Raw genomic sequence first — 21,580 nt, forward strand, 5'->3', positions numbered from 1 at the left:
AGGTGACATAGGGCAGGGATAGGTGGCACGGGGAGGTGGTGGGGCAGGGGCAGATGACATCAGACAGGGCAGGTGACATCGGGCAGGGGTGACGTTGTGCAGGGCAGGTGACGTAGAGCAGGGGTAGGTGACAAGGTAGGGACAAGTGGTAGGGCACAGGCTGCGACCCACAGTGCCCAGTGCTGCCCATGCCAGTCCGGGTGTGCCGGTGTCCCTGTGTGTCCCCCCCGGTGCCGGTATCCCGGTGTCCGTCCCCCCTGTGTCCCCCATGGTGCCGGTATCTCGGTGTCCCGGTGTCCTTGTCCCCGCGGTGCCGATGTCCCACTGCCGCACCCCGTGCCCAGCCGGTGTCTCGGTGTCCCTGTTCCCCCCCACTGGTGCTGCTGTCCCGGTATCTCTGCCCCCCCGCCCCGGTCGCCCCTGCGGTGCCTCCGTCCCAGTATCCCGGTGTCCGCGTCCCACCCGGTGCCACTGTCCCTCTGTCCCCCCCCTCCCCAGCCCCCTCGCCCCCCCCCCCCCGGTGCCGCTGTCCCTGTCCATCCCCGCTCTCCCGGTATCCCGGTGCCCCTGTCCCCCCCGTACCCCCCTGTCCCCCCCGGCCCCGCGGTCCCCTCGCCCCGGCCGGTGTCCCGGGGCAGCGGCGCCCCCTGGCGGCGACGGGCGGCTGCGGCTATAAAAGGCGGCGGCAGCGGCGGCGGCGGCGGCGGCGGCGGCGGCGGCGGGAGCGGGAGAGGGAGATGGCCGGCCCGCAGCAGGCCCCGCACCTCCACCTGGCTGAGCTCACCGCCTCCCAGTTCCTCGATGTCTGGCGACACTTCGACACGGACGGTCAGTCCCGGGGTACCGGGGACCCGCCGCCACCGGCCAGCCCCAAACCCGGCGGGGAGGGCATCGGGCAGGGCACCGGGGCGGGAGGGGGGCGATGGAGAGCGGTCGGGCACCCCGCCGCGGGCAGCCCCGGGGGGGGCACGCTGAGCCGCTGCAGCCCGGGGAACGGGGGAGCCCCCGGGGCGGCGGGGAGCCCCCGGGGCGCAGCCCCGTCGAGTGGAGCTCCGGGCTGGTGGCGGCGATCGGCTCCCCCAGGAACCCACCGTCGGATGAGGATGGAAACCCCCAGCAGCGGACCCCGCCGGGAGCCCCCCGCCCGTGGAAAGTGTCCCGGGTCCCCTCCGCACGGACCCCCCTGGTGCCGGGTCCCCCGAGAGCTGGGGATCGCTCAGGGCTGGTGGCACCTCTGGGTGCTGCCCGAGGGGTCCTGTGCCCCGCCCCCCCGCCGGGTGTCCCCTCCCGGGAAACCCTTGCCCTTCGCCCACCACCAGCCCCCTCCATCCCCCCCTGTCTCCACGGGACCCCATGTCTGGCACAGAGGTCACTTGGAAGGGCAGAGGACAGCACAGCCACCAGCCTGGCCCCAGGGCCACTGCCTTGCCCTGGAGGTGGGGGGTGACAGCGGGGGGTGTCCCTTGCCTGCAGCACGGTGAGGAATGACCCCTCCATGGCTGGAGTGCTCGGTGCACCCCACCTGCTCCCCAGCCCTGCAAAATCTCCTCCCGGGGATGCTGTGCTGTGGCAGCAGCCCCCAGCAGGGATGTCACTCCCCCACGGAGCCACAGCTGGGCATGTTGCCCCTGGTCCTTGTCGCTGCCAGCCCCAAAAAGGGGGAGAAATGCAAAAAGCAGCATCGCTTTGGTGGGAAAATAGTTCATTTTGGTTGCGGTGGCGCAACGAAGAGCAGCTGGGGGAAAGCTCTTGCCTTTCTTGGGTCTCCTGTCCCCGGGGGGAGGTTTGGGGACACCAAAACCCCTGTGGGAGCTGCATGACGCAGCATCCCCGGCTGTACTGCTGGAGCCAGAGCGCAGCCTGCGCTGGGTGCCCTCCCAGCTGCACCCTCGGGGCCCCCCCGCAGCCCTACAGCCCCAGGGACATGAGCACGGCTGTCCTGTCCCTGTCCCTGCTGGAGCTGGCACTGGTGGCACAGTGGCACCCCAGTGGGAGTGGGCAGCTCCTTGTGGGGGTGTCCTGGCTGCCTCCTGCTGCGCCTTTGGGTGTGCTCCATCACCTCTGAAACATCAAAGCAGGCATGGATCCAGCTTGGCCTGTGGCCCCCAGGCAGGGCAAGGCCATCAGGCTGTGGCACGGCCGGTGCCCAAGAGAGGAGGGACTTGGGTGTCCAGGGAGATGGTGGCCATGACAAGGATGATGCTCAGCAACGCTGGGTGGGGGCTGTGACAGCCCTGGCCGCTCCCCTCTGCCGATGGGCACAGGGTGATGGAGGGACCCTGGGTTCATCCCCCTGTGGACAGGGCTGTCTCACCAAAGCTCTTCCCTGCGCTTAAACCCCTCTGACGGGGCGTTCACCCGCTTCCCCTTGGGTGTCTTTGATGCCCTTGCCTTGCCAGCCACTGCTGTCCTGTGGCTCCGCGGCGCAGGGCGGCTCCAAGGTACAGCTGCACAGGCTGGCTGTGGCTCTCCGGAGGGGATTTTCCATGCCGCTCTGCACCCTGCTCCCCTGCAGACACAGCTCAGACCTGGCCAAGCTGCTGCTTGGGGGAAACCAAGCTGCCGGCCATGGCTTGTCATTATTCTTTTTCACGGCTCAAAACTCTTCCTGATGTGGTTTTTTTTCCCCCCTAGCTGAATTCAAGGGAGCTTGGGGTGTTTCCTGTAAGAGCAAAGCCCATGAGAAAGGCATGGAAGGCCAAGTTCAGCAGCTCACACCAGCACCCCGACATCACCCCAGCCCCCTCTCCCCTCCTGGGAGGGATGCTGCTCATCCGTCAGGATGCAGCTGCCAAAGAGGAAGGTGCCCTGGGACCTCCCCAGGCGCTTCCATCTGGGATGTGGGTGGGTTATTCCCAGCCACCACAATTGCAATGGGGAGAAGATGCTGTTGGGGGGCCTGCAGGTGATGGTGCTGAAGGTGGTGTAGGGAGGGGTTGCGGGGGGATGCCCCCAAGGAAGAGCCCTGGTTATCCCTCCATCAGGCACTCCAGAGGAAAGGGCAGCGTTGCCCAGCTGTGCCCAGATGTTGGTGGGAGGGAGGATTTCTGGCAGGGAGGTGACACCTTGCCTGGTAGCACGGCAGAGCCACAGCACCCCCAGCCGTGGCGTCACCCTGCTGCTTCGAGGCATGCCAGTCACCACCCGGACCCACCGCGGGCAGGTGCCGCGGGAGCGATGCACGGCTGGGGCCTGGCTGAGCTGTGCTGCCGCCAAGCATCCCGCGGGCAGCCAGGGCCGTGGGTACCCGGGTGCCACATCCCAGCACAGATCCCAGCAGCGAGGGGCAGCGGGTACATGCACAGGGACCTTTCTGAGCCCCCAGTCACCTGGGGTCCCGGCACTGAGCTGAGCCCACCCCGGGGCTGAGGCTGTGCCAGGAGCTTTGCCTCTGCTCCACATTTGCCCTCACTGGCCCTCGCAATGCGTCAAGAGGAGACAGTCCTGGTCTGGGGGTGCTCAGAGGTTGAATTAAACCCCCCGGTTAAAGCATCAGATGCAGAAAATGCATCCCCAGGATGGGATGGGGACCAAGTCCCCTGTGCCCTACAAGTGGGTGCAGGGTACAAGTCCAGGGCTATGTCCCCCCAGGCTCCCTGCAAATTCAGGCACCACTGGGTTTGTGCAACACTCCGCGTCGGCTGGTGTTTCTTTGCTGCCACAGTCATCTCGGAGCCATGTCCCTGTGCAGAGGGAGACAGGCGCTATGTCCCCCAGGAGATCCCTCCCTTGCCTCCTGCCTTCTGACATCAGGGGGGTCATATTGTGTCTTTTTCCTTCCCTAGGGAATGGCTACATTGAAGGCAAAGAGCTGGAAAACTTCTTCCAGGAGCTGGAAAGCGCAAGGAAGGGGGCGGGTGTGGTAAGGGCCGCTCCTGGTTCTGCTCCTTCCTTCCCCCATTCCCTCCTGCCCCAAAGTTCAGTCTCACATCAGCCCCATCTCCTTTGGGAACGGCACTGACGGGTAGGGTCGGGGCATCTCCGGGAGGGAAGCTGGGGGAACACCAGCGCAGGGACCGAGGCAGATGCTCCCATCCCCTCTCTTTGCCAGCAGGACTCAAAGAATGACAACTTAGGTGACAAAATGAAGGAATTCATGCACAAGTATGACAAAAATGCAGATGGGAAAATCGAGATGGCAGAGGTGAGTGGTGCTGGACCTGCAGACCCCCGGGATGCTTGCAGTCCTCCCCCCAATGATGCTCATGTTCACCCCGATGATGCCCGTGTTCCCTGCAGCTAGCCCAGATCCTGCCCACGGAGGAGAATTTCCTGCTGTGTTTCCGCCAGCACGTAGGCTCCAGCTCGGAGTTCATGGAGGTGAGCAGGGCTGGCTGTGCTGGGGCTCCCCACGGGATTCATTCCCCGGTGCCTGGCTCCACCATGGAGAAACAACTGGGAGCTGGCATCGCCCACACCTCCCTGGTCTGCCCCAGACTCTTGGCTTTAACTCAGCAAGTGGTGCTGGTTTGGGGGTGAGTGGGAGTGTGGTGTGAGTTTTCCTAGTCCTCAGCCCCCCTTGGGCACCTCTTAGGGCAGCCGGGTGCCTTGTCCCAGTCTCCAGGTGAGGTGAGCTGTGGGATTTGGAGCCATTTCTGTAAATTCCCCCTCCGCGGTGGTTGGTCCTTAGTGCCCAAAGGATGTGCTGAAGCAGACAGCACTGCTCTGGGCCACCCCAAAAACCTTGTCATGCATGGGGTGAACCTGTCCGCATAACAGGAGAGAAATCGCTGATGGGGACCGACATGTGGCTGGGGGTGGAGGGGGATGTGCAGCATCCCGCGGTCGGGGAGAGCTTGTGCTTGGCAAGGACCCACCAGCGTGGAGGTGATGGCTGAAAGAGGAGCACCCCACGGCATGGTGGGGGGGTAAACAGGGACTATTGTTTAATTGGGGGATGCAATCAAATATTAAAGCCCGGCCTTGCATGCCAGAGTGAGGATAATAGCACCTGAGCTCATGGCATGGGGCTGAACACAAGCAGCCAGCCCCAAGGGAGAGCGTGTGGCACCGGTGAGGCCACCACGATTCAGGACCGGAGCCGTGAGGTGACCCCATCCCTGCCAGGGTGGTGAGGGATGCTCCGGGGGGGTTACGGGGCGCACACGTGTCAGCAGGGGGGGAAACACGGGACACAAGCCCACCCTAACGCTGGGCGGTTGCTCCGCAGGCTTGGCGCAGGTACGACACGGACCGAAGCGGCTACATCGAAGCCAACGAGCTCAAGGTGGGCTGTGGGCACGGGGTGGGCTGAGGTGGGCCCTGCTGGGGGGGCACCCCCGCTGGGGGGGCCAGGGTCAGCCAGCAATGTCCCCTCCTTCCAGGGCTTCTTGTCAGACCTGCTGAAGAAGGCAAACCGGCCCTACGATGAGCCCAAGCTGCAGGAGTACACACAGACCATCGTAAGTGGGACCTGGGGCTGGTGCCGGCACGGCAGGTTGCCCCCGCCCCGGGGTCTTGGCACCCCACGGCAAGTGGGAGGGAGGGAGGGGAGGAGGCGGTGGGTGACTGGGTGCTGCTTGTGTCCTGGCAGCTGCGGATGTTCGACTTGAACGGTGACGGAAAGCTGGGCCTCTCGGAGATGTCCCGGTAAGGTCATGGGCGGTGAGAAGGAGGTGGTGGGGAGGGAGAGGTGGCCTGAAACACTCAGACTCTTCCTGGACTCTGCTCCACCTTCCCAGAAAACGGTTTTTCTCTTTAATTTGCTCACATTTCTGAGCAAAAAGTCATTTTGGTTTAAAAATAGCGTCTTTTCCCAGCTGCTTCCTGCTCATCCCTGCCCTTCTTGTTTTTCAGACTTTTGCCTGTGCAAGAAAACTTCCTTCTGAAGTTTCAGGTAAAATAAAAATAATAATTAAATAACCCCCCAAAACGTTCCCATTCCCTGCTTGTGCCTCTGTGCCCCCCCCTCACGCCACAGTGTCGCTTGCTGCTGCCCAGGGGATGAAGCTGTCCTCGGAGGAGTTCAATGCCATCTTCGCCTTCTATGACAAGGTAGGGAGCCGCCTCCGTGGGAACTGCCCCAAACAAATATAACCTGGCCAAAAAAAAAAAGTCCAGACCCCGGCGTTTTGGGGAGGGTCAATTCCCCGCTCTGACCTGGGGTGTGAGCACTGGGTTTACCCCTGGCTGTGCTGGGTAAGGGTTTGGGGGTGCCCCCCACACCCATGCCCAGGGGGGCTCGTGTCCTTCCCCCGCTGATGTCCCACTCGTGCTATGCAGGACGGGAGCGGCTTCATTGACGAAAACGAGCTGGAGGCGCTTTTGAAGGACCTGTATGAAAAAAATAAGAAAGTAAGTGGGGGCAGAGCCCAGGTGCCCCCCCCTGGACCCCCCCTGCCCCTCCTCCCCTCTCCCAGCAGCATCTTCCATCTGCTGCATCCACACTCCCCAGGGACATGGAGAGATGCTGGTCCAGGTGCCAAGCCCGTGTCCCTGTGGGACCGGAGCTGGGGGGGGTTCCCAGCCTGGGGGTGCTCCCCAGGGAGAAAGGGGGTGCCTAGCCCCACCCCCTCACCCCACCCCCACCTTGCAGGAGATGAACATCCAGCAGCTCACCAACTACAGGAAGAGCATCATGAACCTCTCCGATGGGGGCAAACTGTACCGCAAGGAGCTGGAGATCGTGCTCTGCAACGAGCCCCCCATGTAGGACCCCCCACGCCACCCCACACTCCTCCTCCCTGAAAACAAGCACAAGGGGGGAGCACCCACTACTGCCCCCCCGCCAGCGCTCCCCCAGCGCCCCTTGGATCTGCTGTAGGTCATTAAAATCCCACTTCGGAGGGGGAAAAGCCCTTATTTTATTTTTTACCCCACCCACCTGGCTGATTTAAGTTGGTGTTAGGTTGGGGGTTTTTTTGGGGGGGAGCATTTTCATTTGATTGGTCTCTTTTTGAGTTGTTATTGTTTACCAAAGAATAGTTTACAAATAAATTCAAGTACTGCTAGACTGGAGCCCCTGTTTCCCCGTCCTGTTGGGGGGCCTGGCTGGGGGGAGAGCTGGAGCTTTTGGGAAGCCCCTATAGAATGGGGGGTGGGGGTGTCCCTGGGGAGCAGAGCACAGGCTTGGTGACCTCCAGGACAGCACACCTCCCAGTACCCCAGTATGGCCCAGTTCAGACCTGTATAGCCCAGTATGGTGCAGTATAGTCCTGAATGGCCAAGCACAGCCCTCCACCGCCCAGTATGGCCCAGTACAACCCTATACAGCCCAGTATGGTGCAGTGCAGTCCTGTACGTCTCAGTACAGTTCTATATGTCCCCATATGGCTCAGTGCAACCCAGTACAGCCCAGTATGGCACAGAACAGTCTTGTATGGCCTCATACAGCCCACCACATCCTAGCTAAGTCCTTTGTATCCCAGTACAGCCCAGTGCAGCCCACGGCATCCTAGTTGAGCCCTCCATATCCCACTATAGCCCAGTACAGCCCAGTCCTGTATAGTCCAGTGCAGCCCAGTAGAGCGCAGTCCCGTCCCATATAGTCCAGTGCAGCCAAGTAGAGCACAGTCCAGTCCTGTATAGTCCAGTCTGGCCCAGTACAGCCTGGTGTGGCCCACTGCATCCCAGTCCAGTCCTCCACATCCCAGTGCAGCCCAGTATAGTCCAGTACAACCCAGTGCAGTCCAGTATAGTGCAGTACAGTCCTGTCCTGTATAGTCCAGTGCAGCCCAGCAGAGCACAGTCCAGTCCTGTATAGTCCAGTCTGGCCCAGTACAGCCCAGTGTGGCCCACTGCATCCTAGTCCAGTCCTCCTTATCCCAGTGCAGCCCAGTATGGTGCAGTACAGTCCTGTATGGCCTAGTATGGCTAGCCAGGTACAAGATGGCCCCGTACAGCCCGGTACAAACCCACCGTGTCCTGAGTCCCCCGTAGCACAGCACAGCCCAGTACGGCCCCGCGCGTCCCACCGCGTCCCAGCCGAGCCCTCCGTGTCCCAGCGCGGCGCAGGACGGGGCGGGCGGCTGCAGCGGCCCTCCCCGTCCGCCAGGGGGCGGCGGCGGGCGCGGGGCGGCGCATGCGCGGGGCGGGGCGCGGGGCCGTGGTGTGAGGTGCCCGCCCGCCAGCCCGCTCGCCGCCGCCATGGCTCTGCTGCACACACGCCGGCTCCTCGCTGCCCCGCGTCTCGCCGCCCGCGCCAGGTGAGGGCTGAGGGGCGGCTCGGCCCCTCGGGGCTGCCCTTCTCTGCTGGCGGAGGGGCTTCGCCGCTGCCGAGTCGGGTGCCGGGCGGCGCTGCGAGCCGGGGGGCCGCGGGCCCTTCGCCGGGAGGAAGCGGGTCCCTCGGTGGCGCCCGTAGGGGCCGCGGGTGACGCGGCGCTGGGGAAGGGGGTTGCCGGGGGAACGGTGCGCGGATTGGCTGGGGAGCGCTGTGCGGCGGGGGTCGCGCGGTGCTTCTCCGCTCTCCCATTGGCTGCGGCCGGACCCGGCGCCCCCGGCCTGCCCTTGAGGGACCGCCGTGGAGGGCGCGTGGGCACGTGCGCCGCCGGTACCGTGCAGCCGGGCCGGCGTGCTCGGGGGTGTGCGGCGGGGCCCTGTGTGCCGTGCAGCCGGGCCGGAGTGCTGCTGGCGGGGCGCACCGTGCAGCGTGGCCGGTAGGACCCTGTGCACGGTGCAGTGGAGCCGGGGTGCTGCTGGTGGCGTGCACCGTGCAGCAGGGCACGAAGGACTGCATATGCTGTGAAACGGGTCCGGGGTGCCTTGTGCAATGCGGCCGGGGGGACCAGTTGCCCTGCGAAACGGGGCAGGGGTCGTGCCGCCTGGCCTGCCCTGTGTAGCGGGGCCAGCAGGGCCCCCGGCGCCGTGCGGCGAGCCCTGCACCCTGGCACGGGGCCGCCGTGCCGGAGCCATGCGGGACCTTCAGGCCTGTGAAGCCCGGTGCCCCCGGAGTGGCTGCGAGGCCGGCAGCTCTGAGGCCGGCAGCTCTGGGTCCGGCTGTCGGAGGCCAGCGCAGGGTGGGCCGCGGGGTGCAGGTGCAGCCCGGGCCCTGCGAAGCCCCCCCGACAGCTCCACGGAGGATGGCCGGGAGCCACGGCGGTGGGCTGGGAAGCGGAGCCGGGCGGGTACGGCCTCGCCGCCCTCCAGAGCCCTGCGACTCCCGGCCCACGCTGCCTTGGAAGCTTTAAGGAACGGCTCCCGGCCCTTGTCAGAACAGGAGAGCAGTGGGGTTTTTTATTTCCCCATTCCAGCAGATAAAGAAGACGTATTAGATATTGATTAACCGCGTTCTGTCCAGCACGGCCCTTCGCTGCCTTGAGACAAACGCTCCCGGTCCCTGCTGCTTCCGAGGCCGCCCCTCTGGCTCTTCTTGGGCAGGTTCAGACCAGCAGCTGCCAGGAACTCGTGCTTTGTGCCCTCGGCCTGTAGCAGGCCTGTGGTAGGTATGCCAGCCCACTGGCTTTGTTTTTCTCAAGCTTGTTACACAGCAAACCACAAATTACCAAACTGAATTGAGGTCACCTAAAAGAGACCATCCCCTTTGTAAGGAAAGAGCCTTCCTGCACAGCCCGGGCTGTTCCCATGAGTGGCTCCTTATCCCACCGCAGGGGTTGCCAAGCAGTGACTAGCAGTTTGTTTCCTTAATCTTAAGCAACTTCACGTGGTGCTGTTACCATTGCTCAGTGCCCAGAATGGTCTTTCTGAAATCAGCACAGAGCTAAAGAGATAAGAAATGGTTAAAATGTTGCCTTGACACACAAATGGTAATTAAGACGATAACAGCCTGCTGCTCTGATGTATCAGGAGACAGCTATTTTAAATGCTTTTCTTGGTGGGAAGCTTACTGCTGCTGACTGGGGCAGTTAAGGTTTAGGCTTGAAAGGATGGTGGTAGCCAGCAGCCTGCTGGCATTGTTCTTATGCAAATATTTGCTTTAGCTGTGGTATCCGGACAGCAGCGCCTTTGGCCCCTCCTGGCCCCTCCGCTCTGCTCTGGCTTGCAGAACTGCCGCAGGGGCTTTGGCAGAGGTTTTGAAATCCAGTATTTTATGTGGCTCTGCCTCAGGGAACATGGACTGGTCTCTTCACAATGGAAACCTTCATTGGACTTGTAAATGGCTTGCTTGCCTAGAGGAAAACCTGCTTTTTGGGCTTGGCTTGAGTCCGTAAGCATGCTCCTAGGTCTCTGCAGCTCAGGCCACAAGTTCCACATACGTTTTTGAAAGGTGTTGCTGATTTACACGGTTCCAGGTGCATTTTCCTGCCCTCTCTGTCCCGTCTGTCACACTGCACTTGCAGCTGTGTGTTAAATGGGCTCGGGAGACCAGCCTAGCTGAAGAGGACGGAAACTACTTGAATATGGGCTCTGATCAGCATCTAAACTCTGGCTCGGGCCACCTGTGTTCAGGTCATATAGCCGGAGAATGTGCTTGCTTTGGCTTATGTCAGGTATCCCTCAGGTAGTTCAACACCAGCTTAAACTTGCCTTCATCTAGTTTTCCACACTGAAATGCCTCCAGCCTGGCAGAGTTGATGTGCAGTTTATAACTTTGCCCTTTATTCAAGAGCAATGCTCTTGTTAATTGCTCAAAATAAAATATAATGCAGTGCAGAGATGACAACATTATGGTAACGTAGGGGTAGTGGTGTGTTGGGACATGTGGCCTCAGATCTCTAGTAGATCTCTTTTCCCAAATCCCTGTCTAGAAAGCTTTGCCTCTTTGATTTCTTGGGCATCCTGATGTGAACTCAGCGTGGCCTTTTTTCTCCTGTCTCCCTGCAAGCTCACCTCCCTGGAAACGACAGAGGAGTCTTCCTTTGGCCTTCACCTGAAAACCTCCAGGCTGAGAACAGGAAAATCAGTCCTAAACCTACCCTTCGCTGCTTTAAGCCGATAGAAAGACCAGCTCAGAACAAACGTGCTTAACTCTCCGGAGTGCTACAGCTTAGGTAAACGCCTGCAGGATCAGCATTAATTGCAGCAGCGTAGTATGTTAGAGCCCAGTGACCTGCTTAAGTGTCTGCAGGATTGGGCCCTAAATACCCCAAACAGTAAGCTGCTTGGTGAAAAGCCCGGCAGAAGGAAGGTGCTGTCACCATCCCTGAAGCAGCAGCTCCTTAGAATTAGATGGCTGGGCGTCCGTAGCCCTCGATACCAAAATAATCCTGGACCAGGTGAGCTGTGGAGGGACCTGCGGACGCTCCTGTGCAGAGTGTGTTTCTCTATTCCCCTCCCTCTCTGTTGCTGGGAAGGCGTTGGGAGAGGTTTTCCAAAGCAGCGCTGTGTGCTGCCTGAACCTGCGGTGGGTTTGTGCCCTGACAGCCCCTCGGTGTGTCCTGCTCAGGCTGGCTGCACCGGTCACTCCATCCCTGCCAGCTGCAGCCAGGATCCCTCTGTGGAGGGCAGGTCTTGCTGGCATCACTGACTCATCTGTTTTTCTAAGTTGATCCTGTACTTAACTGGAGAGGTAATTAAGACTTGTTAGTGGTCCAGAAAATGCTAAACACATCTTCCAATTTTAAACTAGCCCAGTTGGCTCTATCTCGTATGTGTTTGCTGCACTTTTTTCCACAGAGCCTGCCAGGAGGAGAAATGGAGGCTTTTTATTTGGAAAAGCTGTACTGATGGGAAGAGTAAAGTCTGAAGAGGGCAAACAATGTTTGGGGTTCCAGGAGATGCAATCTTCATACAGGTGATAGTGCAAAGGATGTATCGAATAAACTTGGGTCTAAATGGACCCAAAACAGGGAGAGAGCGGAGGGGGAAGATGATTTTGTGAGTTCTGCTGATCACGCTAAGCGTTAGAGCTTCCTTAACCCTCCTGGCCCTCGTACCTCACAGCTGAAGGCAGCTGTCACCACACTGAGTGCTCTGCAGGGGTTCTGGCTGGCTTTTGGGGTGGCTCCAGGCTGCTTGCATTGCCTGGGGCAGGATCCAGCCCCAGGGTGGCATTTCCAAATTAGAAAAGGTTGTTATCTTCAGGTAAGGTTGCCCTCCCTGGGCTGCAAAGCTTGTAAAGCTGATACGTGGCAGCCATCTCACTGTGTGCTTCTCCTTTAGCAATTGAGACTGACTCCTGCCCTGGAGGAAACAAGCCCTGTGCTGCATGCTTTGTCCCACACCCAGCTAGGGGATCTGGGTAGGCGCTTGCGTGATGCTGTGAGTCAGGATGCTCAGAGCTGCTTGGAGTCCTTGTCTTCAGTAATCCTGCCTTCGGGAGGGGGCTGTTACAGCCGTAGCCCTCTGCCGGGCACGTTGGCACGTTAAAAACCACCACACTGCTTCGCTTGCGCTAAAGGAGACCTTATTGCTCTCTGCAACTACCAGAAGGGAGGTTGTAGCGAGGTGGCGGTTGGTCTCTTCTCCCAAGTAACAAGCAGTAGGACAGGAGGAAACGGCCTTAGGTTGCACCAGGGGAGGTTTAGATTGGATATTAGGAAAAATTTTGTCACCGAAAGGGTGGTCAAGCATTGGGACAGGCAAGTGGTTGAGTCACTGTCCCCGGAGGTTTTTAAAAGACGTGTAGATGCGGTGCTTAGAAATGTGGTTTAGTGTTGGACTTGGCAGTGCTGGGTTAACAGTTGGACTTGATGATCTTAAAGGTCTTTTCCAACCTAAACCATTCAATGATTCCATGATCTGCAGAACTGCAAAGCCTGGACGTGGGACTGGGCAGAGGCTGTGGCCAAAGAGAGTAATGTGTTTCTTTTTATAGTATGGTCTTGTCTGCCCTTGACATTAAGAGAGCCTCTATGTCTTCAGGGTGTCCTGCCAACAGGGCAGAGGCAGGTGGCTTGAGGGAATGGGGCACACAGCTCCTTCTGACAGAGGGAGGTTTTGTGCTTGACAGCAAGGGAAGGAACCTTTGCATCAAGAGCTTGTCACTTGTCACACTGGGAAGAAAACATCCTCTGCAATTTCCAGGAAAACAGCATTTGGCTACAACATTGCTTTTCGAGTGAAGCAGAGTTTGTAGGCTAGGGAAGGGAAATACCTTTGTGAGGTCAGCCAGCGTTGTGGGAAAAGCGGGTCAGTTTTCATCCAGAAGAGCCCTTCCAGGAATTTGGAAGAGGTTCTGTGTTCATGCTTTGTGCAGTTGTCTGGGTCTGGCCAAGGTTCCCGGGAGGGGGCTCACCTACACCCTCTTGCCTGTAGGCTGTGGAGGGACAGCACTGGCCCAGAGCATAAGGTGGCTTCTGTTCCAAGGGGCCTTTACTATCAGCACAACAGGCAAACCATTTCCATATGTTAATGGCTTACTTGGAGGGAGTTGGTTGTTTTCAGCCACAGTGAACTGATGCCCTTTGCCCGTTCTGTAATGTACGATGCAGTGTCAGATCATGGAGCGTAAAGGAGTTGTGTCCTTTTTCCCCTGGATAATTCTGTTAGTGCTGCTTGTACCTTTTCCAGTGGTTGAAAGACAGGATTTCCCTTGCGGTTTTCTCTCCAGCCATGTTGGTTCACGTCTCTGCGCAGTTTTCCAACCTAATGTTTAGCTTCTTTTTTTTCCCCCCTTCAGCTCATGGTGGTCCCACGTGGAGATGGGTCCCCCCGACCCCATCCTGGGGGTGACAGAAGCTTTCAAGCGCGACACCAACTCCAAGAAGATGAACCTGGGTGTGGGAGCATACCGAGATGACAACGGGAAGCCATACGTCCTGAACTGTGTTCGCAAGGTGAGCCTGGTGCTGGCTGCTGGGCAGGGCTGGACCCAGGTGTTGGGCACCCTGGGGTGTCAGGGAGGGGAAGGCCTCTAAGCAAGGTTTCCTCTTGGTCTTTAGAATAAGCTTTGTCTCTAATGAAGCACAACTGTATTCCGGATGTCTCTCTTGGCAGTACTAATGCTTTTGAGACACAACAGAACTGTTAAGTAGTAGGGGGTAACATGAGGAATGCGTGTCCTCTTCCCATCCAGGTAAATTTAATTTGTTGCTGACTTTCACAAGCTCTCCAAGCCAGCTGTCCTCTGAACTTCAAGGTGTTTCTTGAATAGGCTGGTGTTCCCTGGGCCAGCCCACATGGGAGGAAAGAGCTGACATTGTCCCCTTAATGGATTAGTCTTAGAAATTCTGCTAAGCCATTGTTACCAGTTTCTCCATAAGCCAGTCTAAAACTCCAGTCCAAGGAGCTGGATGTGGACACTGCCCTTGAGGGGATTACGGAGCCCTCCAGGGCTGTAAGGGTAGAAATAGGCTGTTAAATAGCTGCCAGCTGACACACATTGACTGGCTAGTCTCCTTGGCGCAGGGAGGACACATTGTCCATGTTTCTCATCAGTGTGGGGTTTAAAACCATCTCTTGCCCTCGCTTTCCCTGTGTTAGCACGGATCACAACCGGGGAGCCTGGGTGGCGTTGCAGGAAGTTTCCTGGTGGTATGTGAATGCTGCCAGGGTCTGTCCCACTGCTCTGGGAGCGTGGATAGGGTTCCCAGAGGGATCCGTGTGTCTCCTTTGCCGTATTTTTCCTGACCATGGCTCCTTGTCTGCTGTTCTTGCTTCCACTCTCTGATCCAGTGTTAGGTAACGACTTGGACTGATTTCTGATGGTGGGTCTGTTCAAAAGTAAGAGAATACCAAAACTGGGGGGTGCTGTGTTTAAGGGTTGGGTGAGCTAGCTTTCAGACAGGCTGCTTTCAAAATCACCTGGGGCTTCTGGATTTTATTTTAATCTTTTTTTTAACCTGCTCCGCCTAGTTCAGTAACGCTCCCAGCATGATGAGGGCTTGCAAAGGGCTCGCTAGCCCACCTGGTTTTGGCATGTCTCCCATGTAGGGACAGTCTCTGCCTTTCAGTGACAGTCAGGTCTCGTCTTCCTGCAGGGCAGTGCCCACTTGGGCAAAGAAACATCTGTTCTTGTGCAGCGACACTGACTTGTAATGGGCTGGAGCAGTGCTTTCCTTTGGCACCAGTTCCCTGGCTCTGCTATATCGATGCTGGCACCCACTGTGGGCTCTGGTGGCCGCTGGGATTTCATCTGAAACGTTCACTGCTGCCCCTTGCTTGGAATGAGCACCGAGCTCTGGAGGGAAACTCCTGTAAACCAGCCTTTGTCCCTTTTGAGTGAGCAAACACAAAGTGGCCTTGAGCTGTCCACCATCCTCCCCATGGTGATGCCTGCCTTGCTGAACGTGTGGTCTCCTTCCCAGGCGGAGGCCATGATAGCATCCAAGAAGATGGACAAGGAGTACTTGCCCATTGCGGGGCTAGCGGATTTCACCCGGGCGTCTGCAGAACTGGCTCTGGGTGAAAACAGCGAGGCTTTCAAGAGCGGTCGGGTAAGGAGCAGGCTGGGAAGCGGGGGGTGGGCAGTGCCATCTGACGCACGGTTGGTACGTGGGTGCCCAGCAAAAGTGGAAGAACTGGCAGAAGTACTTGTGCCTCTTGAGTTGTGGGCTAGCTGGGCCCAAGGATAACTGCTTCCCTCTGAGGGCTGGGGTGAAACAGCCCTTTCCAAGGAGGGGATCTGACCTTGCCGGGGTCGCACTCGCTGCCCTGCAGAGCTGGAGTTGCTGACCCATGTAGTCCCCTCCAGCCCCATGCTCCTGTTCTGGTGTGCTTGTGCCAATGCTGATGCAGTGACTTAGCTTTCCCTGTATCATACCATGGCTGCTCAGACTCATGTTTTTGTTTCTTCCCTTGCAGTATGTCACTGTGCAGGGTATTTCTGGAACTGGATCTCTGCGAATTGGAGCCAACTTTTTGGTGAGCCTTTGGCTGGTGGAGGAAGGAAAGGACATATTTTGACCAGAGATGAGTATTTGGGGTTTTCAGAGTGCTTGAATCTGTTTAACCTGTTCGAATACTCTCTTTCTCTTGATCAGCAACGGTTCTTCAAGTCTAGCCGTGATGTGTATCTACCCAAACCATCCTGGGGCAATCATACACCCATTTTCCGTGATGCTGGCCTGCAGCTTCAGGCTTACCGCTACTATGACCCCAAGACATGCAGCCTTGACTTCTCTGGAGCCATGGATGACATTTCTGTGAGTTGCCTGCCATGAAAATGCCTGGAAGCAGGAAGGTGATGCGGGGACATGAGTGACCTTCTTGCTTTAGCCTAAATATGATGCCTTAAGGCACCAAATCAAGGCTAGAAGCCTTGCAGAGCTTATCTAAGCTGTGAGGGCAGGAGTCTCATCTCAGCTTCTGAGGAGAGTGCGCAGATGTTACTAATAATGCTTCCTCTGTAACATCTTCCTTAGAAAATTCCAGAGAAGAGCATCATCCTCTTGCATGCTTGTGCTCACAACCCCACCGGGGTGGATCCCCGCCAGGAACAATGGAAGGAGCTGGCAGCTACAGTGAAGGTGAGCAGCAGAGTGTTGCAGGGGTACAGTGCTGTTCCTGAGAAAACCTCGTCTCTGGGCTTTCATGGGTGGCATCTGGCCTTCACTGCGCTAAAGGTTACTCCCTTCCCTGAAGCCTGGATGGGTGTCGTAGTCCTGTACTGAAGATGGGAGCCAGACAAATGCACCCCTAAAGCTTCTAGCTGACCATCAGACTTTCTCCTGGCACCTTCCCAGGAAGCTGGGGTAGGGAGACCTGAAAGGAAGGAGCAGCAGGGTTGAAAGAATGAGCTGTGATAGCTGGAAGGGGGGGCTCCCAGTGCTGGTGTATAAAAAATGCTAGATGATCTTTCACGTGCCTGGTGTCTCCTCACAAGCTTCAGCTGGAAACGGACAGGGGCAGTTCTACCTTCATCCTTCTCCTCTTCCTCCTCCCTGCTGCTCCCCCACAAGCTGTAGGTAGTTAAATTTGGCTTGGGGATGCCTGGCTTTAATAGCGTCCTGAGAGCTGGTCGATAGCAGAGAAGCTTCTGGGGCCTGCTGATGGCTGTGGGCCTCCTGACCTGGGCAGTGCAGCTGGATTGTCTGCCTGGAGGTGTTGGAAGGTCTGGTGCCTGCCTAGAGAGTTCCCAGGTGGTTTTCCTGAAAACTGAAGACAGAGGAGAGGCTAAAATAGAAGAATTTATTACTACTGAATCCAACTCTGCCACCTGGGCCAGACTGCACATCCCATAAATGTATGGGGAGGGTCTTTACCTGCTGTTTTGATGTGTGGAGGGTAGCTGTGGTTTCTGAGCTGCCTTTCCATGGCTCTACTTCTGGAGGAGAACAGTTGCAATTGAGCAGGCTGCTGCCTGCATGGCTCTTTTCAGCCTGCTGCCCTGCTCCCTGGAGGGGTGCGCAGCTCCTGTGACACTCTTCCCCTCTTTGCTGGCAGAAACGAAATCTCCTCGTGTACTTTGACATGGCCTACCAGGGCTTTGCCAGCGGGGACATCAACCGGGATGCCTGGGCTGTGCGGTATTTCATCGACCAGGGTATCAACGTTGTCTTGTCGCAGTCCTATGCCAAGAACATGGGGCTGTACGGTGAGTAGGCGGGTGATGTGGAAATGGTTTCGTCCAGGCTGCTGGAGGGACTCTGCTGCCTCTGGGGTTTAGCAGCCCGTGTCTTTCTGCTGCCTGCGGTACTGCCTGGGGGGCAGGAGATAACCCACTGGGGGCTGGTGGAGACCCTTCTGGGGAACAGGGCTCCACTAAAGCTACGTGGCATTTGGATAAGTCCTGCCCTAGCCCGAGGGCAGAGGCTGAGACCTGATTGCCCCTCTTTCAGGAGAGCGTGCGGGCGCCTTCACGGTGATCTGCAGTGATGCAGAGGAAGCCAAGAGGGTCGAGTCACAGCTGAAGATCCTCATCCGCCCCATGTACTCCAACCCACCCCTGAACGGAGCCCGCATTGCCTCTATCATCCTGAACACCCCTGACCTGCGGAAGGAGTGGTAAGGGGGAACTCCCAATGCTCATGACGATGAGGTGTGAGGTGTCTTTGTGGCAGCCCTGTGCTGTGCTTGCTTCCTGCTGCTGTCACGGGCCGCTCTTAGCTTCAGGAGTACAGTCAGAACTGTGTGCCACCCCTTTCCTCCGGAGAAATCCCTGCTCGTGTCTTGGTATCAGCTGGTATCAGCCCAGGCTGACACAGGTGGGTATCGCTTGTGTTACCAAGGCAGAAAATGCTGTAAAGGAGGGGATAAAGCTCCCCTAGGACTGAAGGCTGCTGAAGCTGCCTGTCCAACGAATGGGAATGATTGACTGAGGCGTTGTATCCTTGTAGTATGTCTCGCACGGGGTAAGTGTAAGCCCCCTGAGAATAAGAGCCAGGAATGTAACCCTTGTGCCCTAAGCCTGCTTCCTGGCATCAGCCTGTGCTGTTCTCCCAGCCCCTCGGTGTCGAGTCCCTGCCGGCAGCTGGCCTGGCAGAACAAAGGCTGGCAGTGTGCTGTGGCCTCGCCGGGAGCTGTGCTCCTTTGGCAAGCTGATGCTTGTGCCTGAGCCAGGGCCCAGCAGAGATGTCTCCTAGTTGTGCTGCCTTAGAGCAGGGGACGTCTGCCTGCACTGGGAGGTACCCCTGCGCTCTTTGTTTATCTGCAGATTTATTTTATCTAGGTTTAGGCAGTGCTGCCATGAGGCCTCCTACTGACCTTTGGCTTTCAGAAATGAGAGATGCCTATGCTCTGGTAGTGGCGTCCAACAGCTATGGAATAAGTAGGTAGCAGTCAACTTCAGGTACCAGGAGAAAAAAAGCAGGTCCCCAGCTGGAGCTACAGATTCATGCTCCCTGGTTTGTGCTCATCTGCATCCCTGAATGAGGCCCTTCCAGCCTGAGAGAATTGATTCCTGGTAGTTGCAGGGGGCAGCAGTGTCAGTGCATCCCAGCCCTGCTCTGAGCGGTTCCTGTGTTGGCTTTTCAGGCTTGTGGAGGTGAAGGGCATGGCCGACCGGATCATAAGCATGCGGACTCAGCTGGTGTCCAACCTCAAGAAAGAGGGATCCTCCCACAGCTGGCAGCACATCACTGATCAGATCGGCATGTTCTGCTTCACAGGGCTGAAACCAGAGCAGGTAAACACAGTTCCTCCAGTCTCAAGGTGTTGATTGTGGTCCCTGTCAATAATATCTTGACTGCAGGTGCCAAAATGAGCCTTTATAAGCAGTTGTTCCTCCAGGAGGAGCATCCTCCACGCCCTCAGTGCTGGAGCATCCTGGAGACCCAGGTCTTGCTCTGTTCCCTGCTGTGCTTGTGGAGGTTGAAAGCAAATGTAGCTTGCTAATCTGTCAAAGGAAGCAGTCATTTGGTGCTGCTCTGAGGTGACCTTAAAGGTCAGCTCAAGTGAGGTGACTCTTAGCTGAACACCTGCAGTGTTTGTGTGTTGCCCGAGAGCTGAGCAGTGTCTCTCTTGGCTCCTAGGGTGCACTGCTGGCTCTGCGGGTAGTGGGATGCTGTGTCTGCTGGCACCCAGTTTGCTTTCAGTTCTGAAAAGTTGGGCAAATTTGCACTCTGCTAACAGTGTAGAGGTTGGCCTGTTGTTTAAACTCTGCTCCTTCACCGCAGGTGGAGCGGCTGACCAAGGAGTTCTCCATCTATATGACAAAGGATGGACGAATCTCTGTGGCGGGAGTTACATCTGGCAATGTGGGTTACCTGGCTCATGCCATCCATCAGGTCACAAAGTAAAGACAAAGGTGTGCTCTGGAGCTGGTGGCTTTCCCTTCCTCACCAGTCAAAGATGGGGAAGGAAAGGAAACAAGCAGAATACGTTCAACCACAGCACTTGACGCCGCTGCTGAATGTATCTTGTAGATGAGTTATTGTAGAAGCCTAGTCAAATCTGCCCTGCGCTGCGGAGCAGGGCATCATTGCTGGCTCCTGCTCGTCAAGCCATTCTCCCCTGCTGTCCATCCTTCATCCGTCAGCCCCAGCACCCATCTGTGCTGGAGGAATCAAATGCTTAGCACTGCCATCCTACCGGCGTAGGCACCAAAGGCTTCCCCACACTCATTCCTCCATGAGAGGGCTTTGGGAGGCTGTTGGCCACTGGCCCAAGCAGCAGCAGGTGAAGAGCTGGGTGGGCCAAGGGGGAGGCTACTCAGGTGCACTCCTCTGACCTTGTCAGCTGGTCCTTGCTTCCAGCAGGCTCCATCCTCCTAGCCTGGGGCTAGGCAGTGCCAAGCTGCCCTCTGGCAGCCAGCTCTGAGGACTTATCACTGCTAAGAAAATCTGCTCCATTGTTGGCTTCGCTCTTTCCATCTGGGAATCTCCTTTCAGGTGTAGTTCACAGTGGCATTGGTGTGTGGGGCAGACCAGCGTCCCTCCTCTAAACCTGCCTGGTTCTGACTTCACTCCTGTATCCTGAGGTGAAGCAATTTCTCACTCCCCCCCCAATAAGAATGTTCTCTGAAAGCTGCTCTCTGTTGGTCTGTGCCTCTCCCCATTCCTGTCACAAGCCCAGCAGCTTGGCCCTGTTCCCCCCCCCAGCACCCTCCTTGCACGGGAGAGGCTTTGTGTGTCCCAAAGCCATGAGCCGAGTGGTGGGCCCTGCTGTGTCCCCTCTCAGTGGGGGTGTGCAGGGTCTCCCTTTCATCTGCTCTATGCAGCCAAATTTCTGGTGCTGCCAGAAAGCAGGAGGGAAAGATCCTGAAGGCGGTCTGAGAACTGGCAACTTGAGAGACATTCTGTCCTCCTAAACTGGGTGTCCTTGAGGCCCTGTGACTCACCGGACTATGGTTTTTAATCCAAATAAACTGGTGCATGGCTGTGTCAAGCTGGGAACTTCATCCTGTCCCTTGTGCGGGTGGATCCAGTCCCTTCTGTGCACCGAATGTTCCCTCTGGGGGATGTTCCGGCACAGGGCATCATGTATGGCCAGCACAACCCTGATCCGAGAACCTGCGTGGGGAGGGGGCAGCTCCCACCTGTGTGTCCCGAGGGCGCCGGGGTGTGCGGGCTGAGGCAGCCCGTGGCAGGGACCTGAGATGTGGGTGTCGCCGGGGGTGGGCGAGTTCCCCAAGGGTCCTTTGTCCGTCCCCCCCTTCCCCCAGCTCGGCCACTGCGGCACGGCGGAGCATCCCCGTGGCGCAGCCCAGGGCCCTTCCTCGGGCGGGTCGCGGGGCGGGGGGCGCGGTCGATCACCCGTGGGGCTGCACGAGCCTCCTCCATCCTTCCCCGCCGTCCCCGTGGCAGCCGTAGTGGGGCGTTTGGCGGAGCAGCCGTGTGTCCCTCCGGGCCCGCAGGCTGCGGGGGCTGACGCTGCTCCCGGCGGCCGGTTCGCACTTGCCCGAGGGTGCCGGCCCGGCCCCGCGCCCGCCGCCGCCGCCTGCTCCCGTTTGCGCAATAAAGCGCTTTTGCCCGGCTGCCGGTGCTGCCCCGCGGCGCCGGGCGCTGTCCCGCGGTGCCCCCCGGGCCCCGCACGGCTCGAGAGCCGCCCCCCTTCCCCTGGCGTCAGCTGGGTTACAGTGACAGCCGAGCCCGGGGGCTGCCTGCCCGCTCTCCCCGCGGGTGGCGGCGGGCTGGGCTGTCCCGGGGCGGACGCGCTCTCCCGGGGGCGGGGCGGGCCGGGGGCGGACTACAAGCCCCGGCGTGCAGCGGGCGGCGCGGTGCGGGGCTGCGCCGCTGCGGAGCGCGGCTGGGGCCGCGGCTGGGGCCGAGCGGGCTCCCACCGCCCGGTGAGCGGGGCGGGGGGCACCGGGGCGGGGGGGGGGGCACAACGACCCGCTGGGGCCGTGTTGTGTCGCCGAGGGCACCCACCGCCGTGGCGGGCTGGCTGCCACGCTCTGCGGGCCTCGGTGGGGCGGGCGTGGGGT

The 21,580-nt window shown here is 58.7% G+C and overlaps 2 protein-coding genes across 6 annotated transcripts; both read left to right on the plus strand.

Annotated features, from left to right (window-relative positions):
- Positions 1-690: 690 nt before the first annotated feature.
- Positions 691-6,957, plus strand: CALB2 (calbindin 2). Of its 4 annotated transcripts, none has more exons than XM_055818830.1 (11): positions 691-828; positions 3,786-3,862; positions 4,055-4,144; positions 4,240-4,320; positions 5,171-5,227; positions 5,325-5,402; positions 5,534-5,589; positions 5,797-5,836; positions 5,941-5,994; positions 6,223-6,294; positions 6,536-6,957. In XM_055818830.1, exons 1-11 carry the CDS (start codon positions 738-740, stop codon positions 6,650-6,652), a joined length of 813 nt encoding a protein of 270 aa, XP_055674805.1. In that variant the 5' UTR covers positions 691-737; the 3' UTR covers positions 6,653-6,957. The 4 variants fall into 4 exon arrangements, with proteins under 4 accessions (XP_055674805.1, XP_055674802.1, XP_055674804.1 ...); XM_055818827.1 differs by having other exon boundaries at positions 695-828; positions 4,052-4,144; positions 6,223-6,298; positions 6,539-6,957; XM_055818829.1 differs by having other exon boundaries at positions 695-828; positions 4,052-4,144.
- Positions 6,958-7,988: 1,031 nt separating this feature from the next.
- Positions 7,989-20,541, plus strand: GOT2 (glutamic-oxaloacetic transaminase 2). Of its 2 annotated transcripts, none has more exons than XM_055818826.1 (10): positions 7,989-8,144; positions 13,457-13,613; positions 15,084-15,212; positions 15,580-15,639; positions 15,759-15,920; positions 16,140-16,244; positions 17,161-17,311; positions 17,556-17,721; positions 18,691-18,841; positions 19,332-20,541. In XM_055818826.1, the coding sequence occupies exons 1-10, from the start codon at positions 8,086-8,088 to the stop codon at positions 19,452-19,454; spliced, it is 1,263 nt and encodes a 420-aa protein (XP_055674801.1). In that variant the 5' UTR covers positions 7,989-8,085; the 3' UTR covers positions 19,455-20,541. The 2 variants fall into 2 exon arrangements, with proteins under 2 accessions (XP_055674801.1, XP_027637803.1); XM_027782002.2 differs by lacking the exon at positions 7,989-8,144 and adding an exon at positions 10,868-10,886.
- Positions 20,542-21,580: the final 1,039 nt, after the last annotated feature.

This window comes from Falco peregrinus, chromosome 14 (assembly GCF_023634155.1).
Source record: "Falco peregrinus isolate bFalPer1 chromosome 14, bFalPer1.pri, whole genome shotgun sequence".
NCBI lineage: Eukaryota > Metazoa > Chordata > Aves > Falconiformes > Falconidae > Falco > Falco peregrinus.

Coding starts and splice junctions, on each gene's coding strand:
- CALB2 (XM_055818827.1), top strand. CDS start 738: ATGGCCGGCCCGCAGCAGGCCCCGCACCTCCACCTGGCTGAGCTCACC. Junction 829..3,785: donor GCGACACTTCGACACGGACG/GTCAGTCCCGGG, acceptor TTCCTTCCCTAG/GGAATGGCTACATTGAAGGC. Junction 5,995..6,222: donor TCTTCGCCTTCTATGACAAG/GTAGGGAGCCGC, acceptor CGTGCTATGCAG/GACGGGAGCGGCTTCATTGA.
- GOT2 (XM_055818826.1), top strand. CDS start 8,086: ATGGCTCTGCTGCACACACGCCGGCTCCTCGCTGCCCCGCGTCTCGCC. Junction 15,213..15,579: donor AGGCTTTCAAGAGCGGTCGG/GTAAGGAGCAGG, acceptor CTTCCCTTGCAG/TATGTCACTGTGCAGGGTAT. Junction 15,640..15,758: donor GAATTGGAGCCAACTTTTTG/GTGAGCCTTTGG, acceptor TCTCTTGATCAG/CAACGGTTCTTCAAGTCTAG.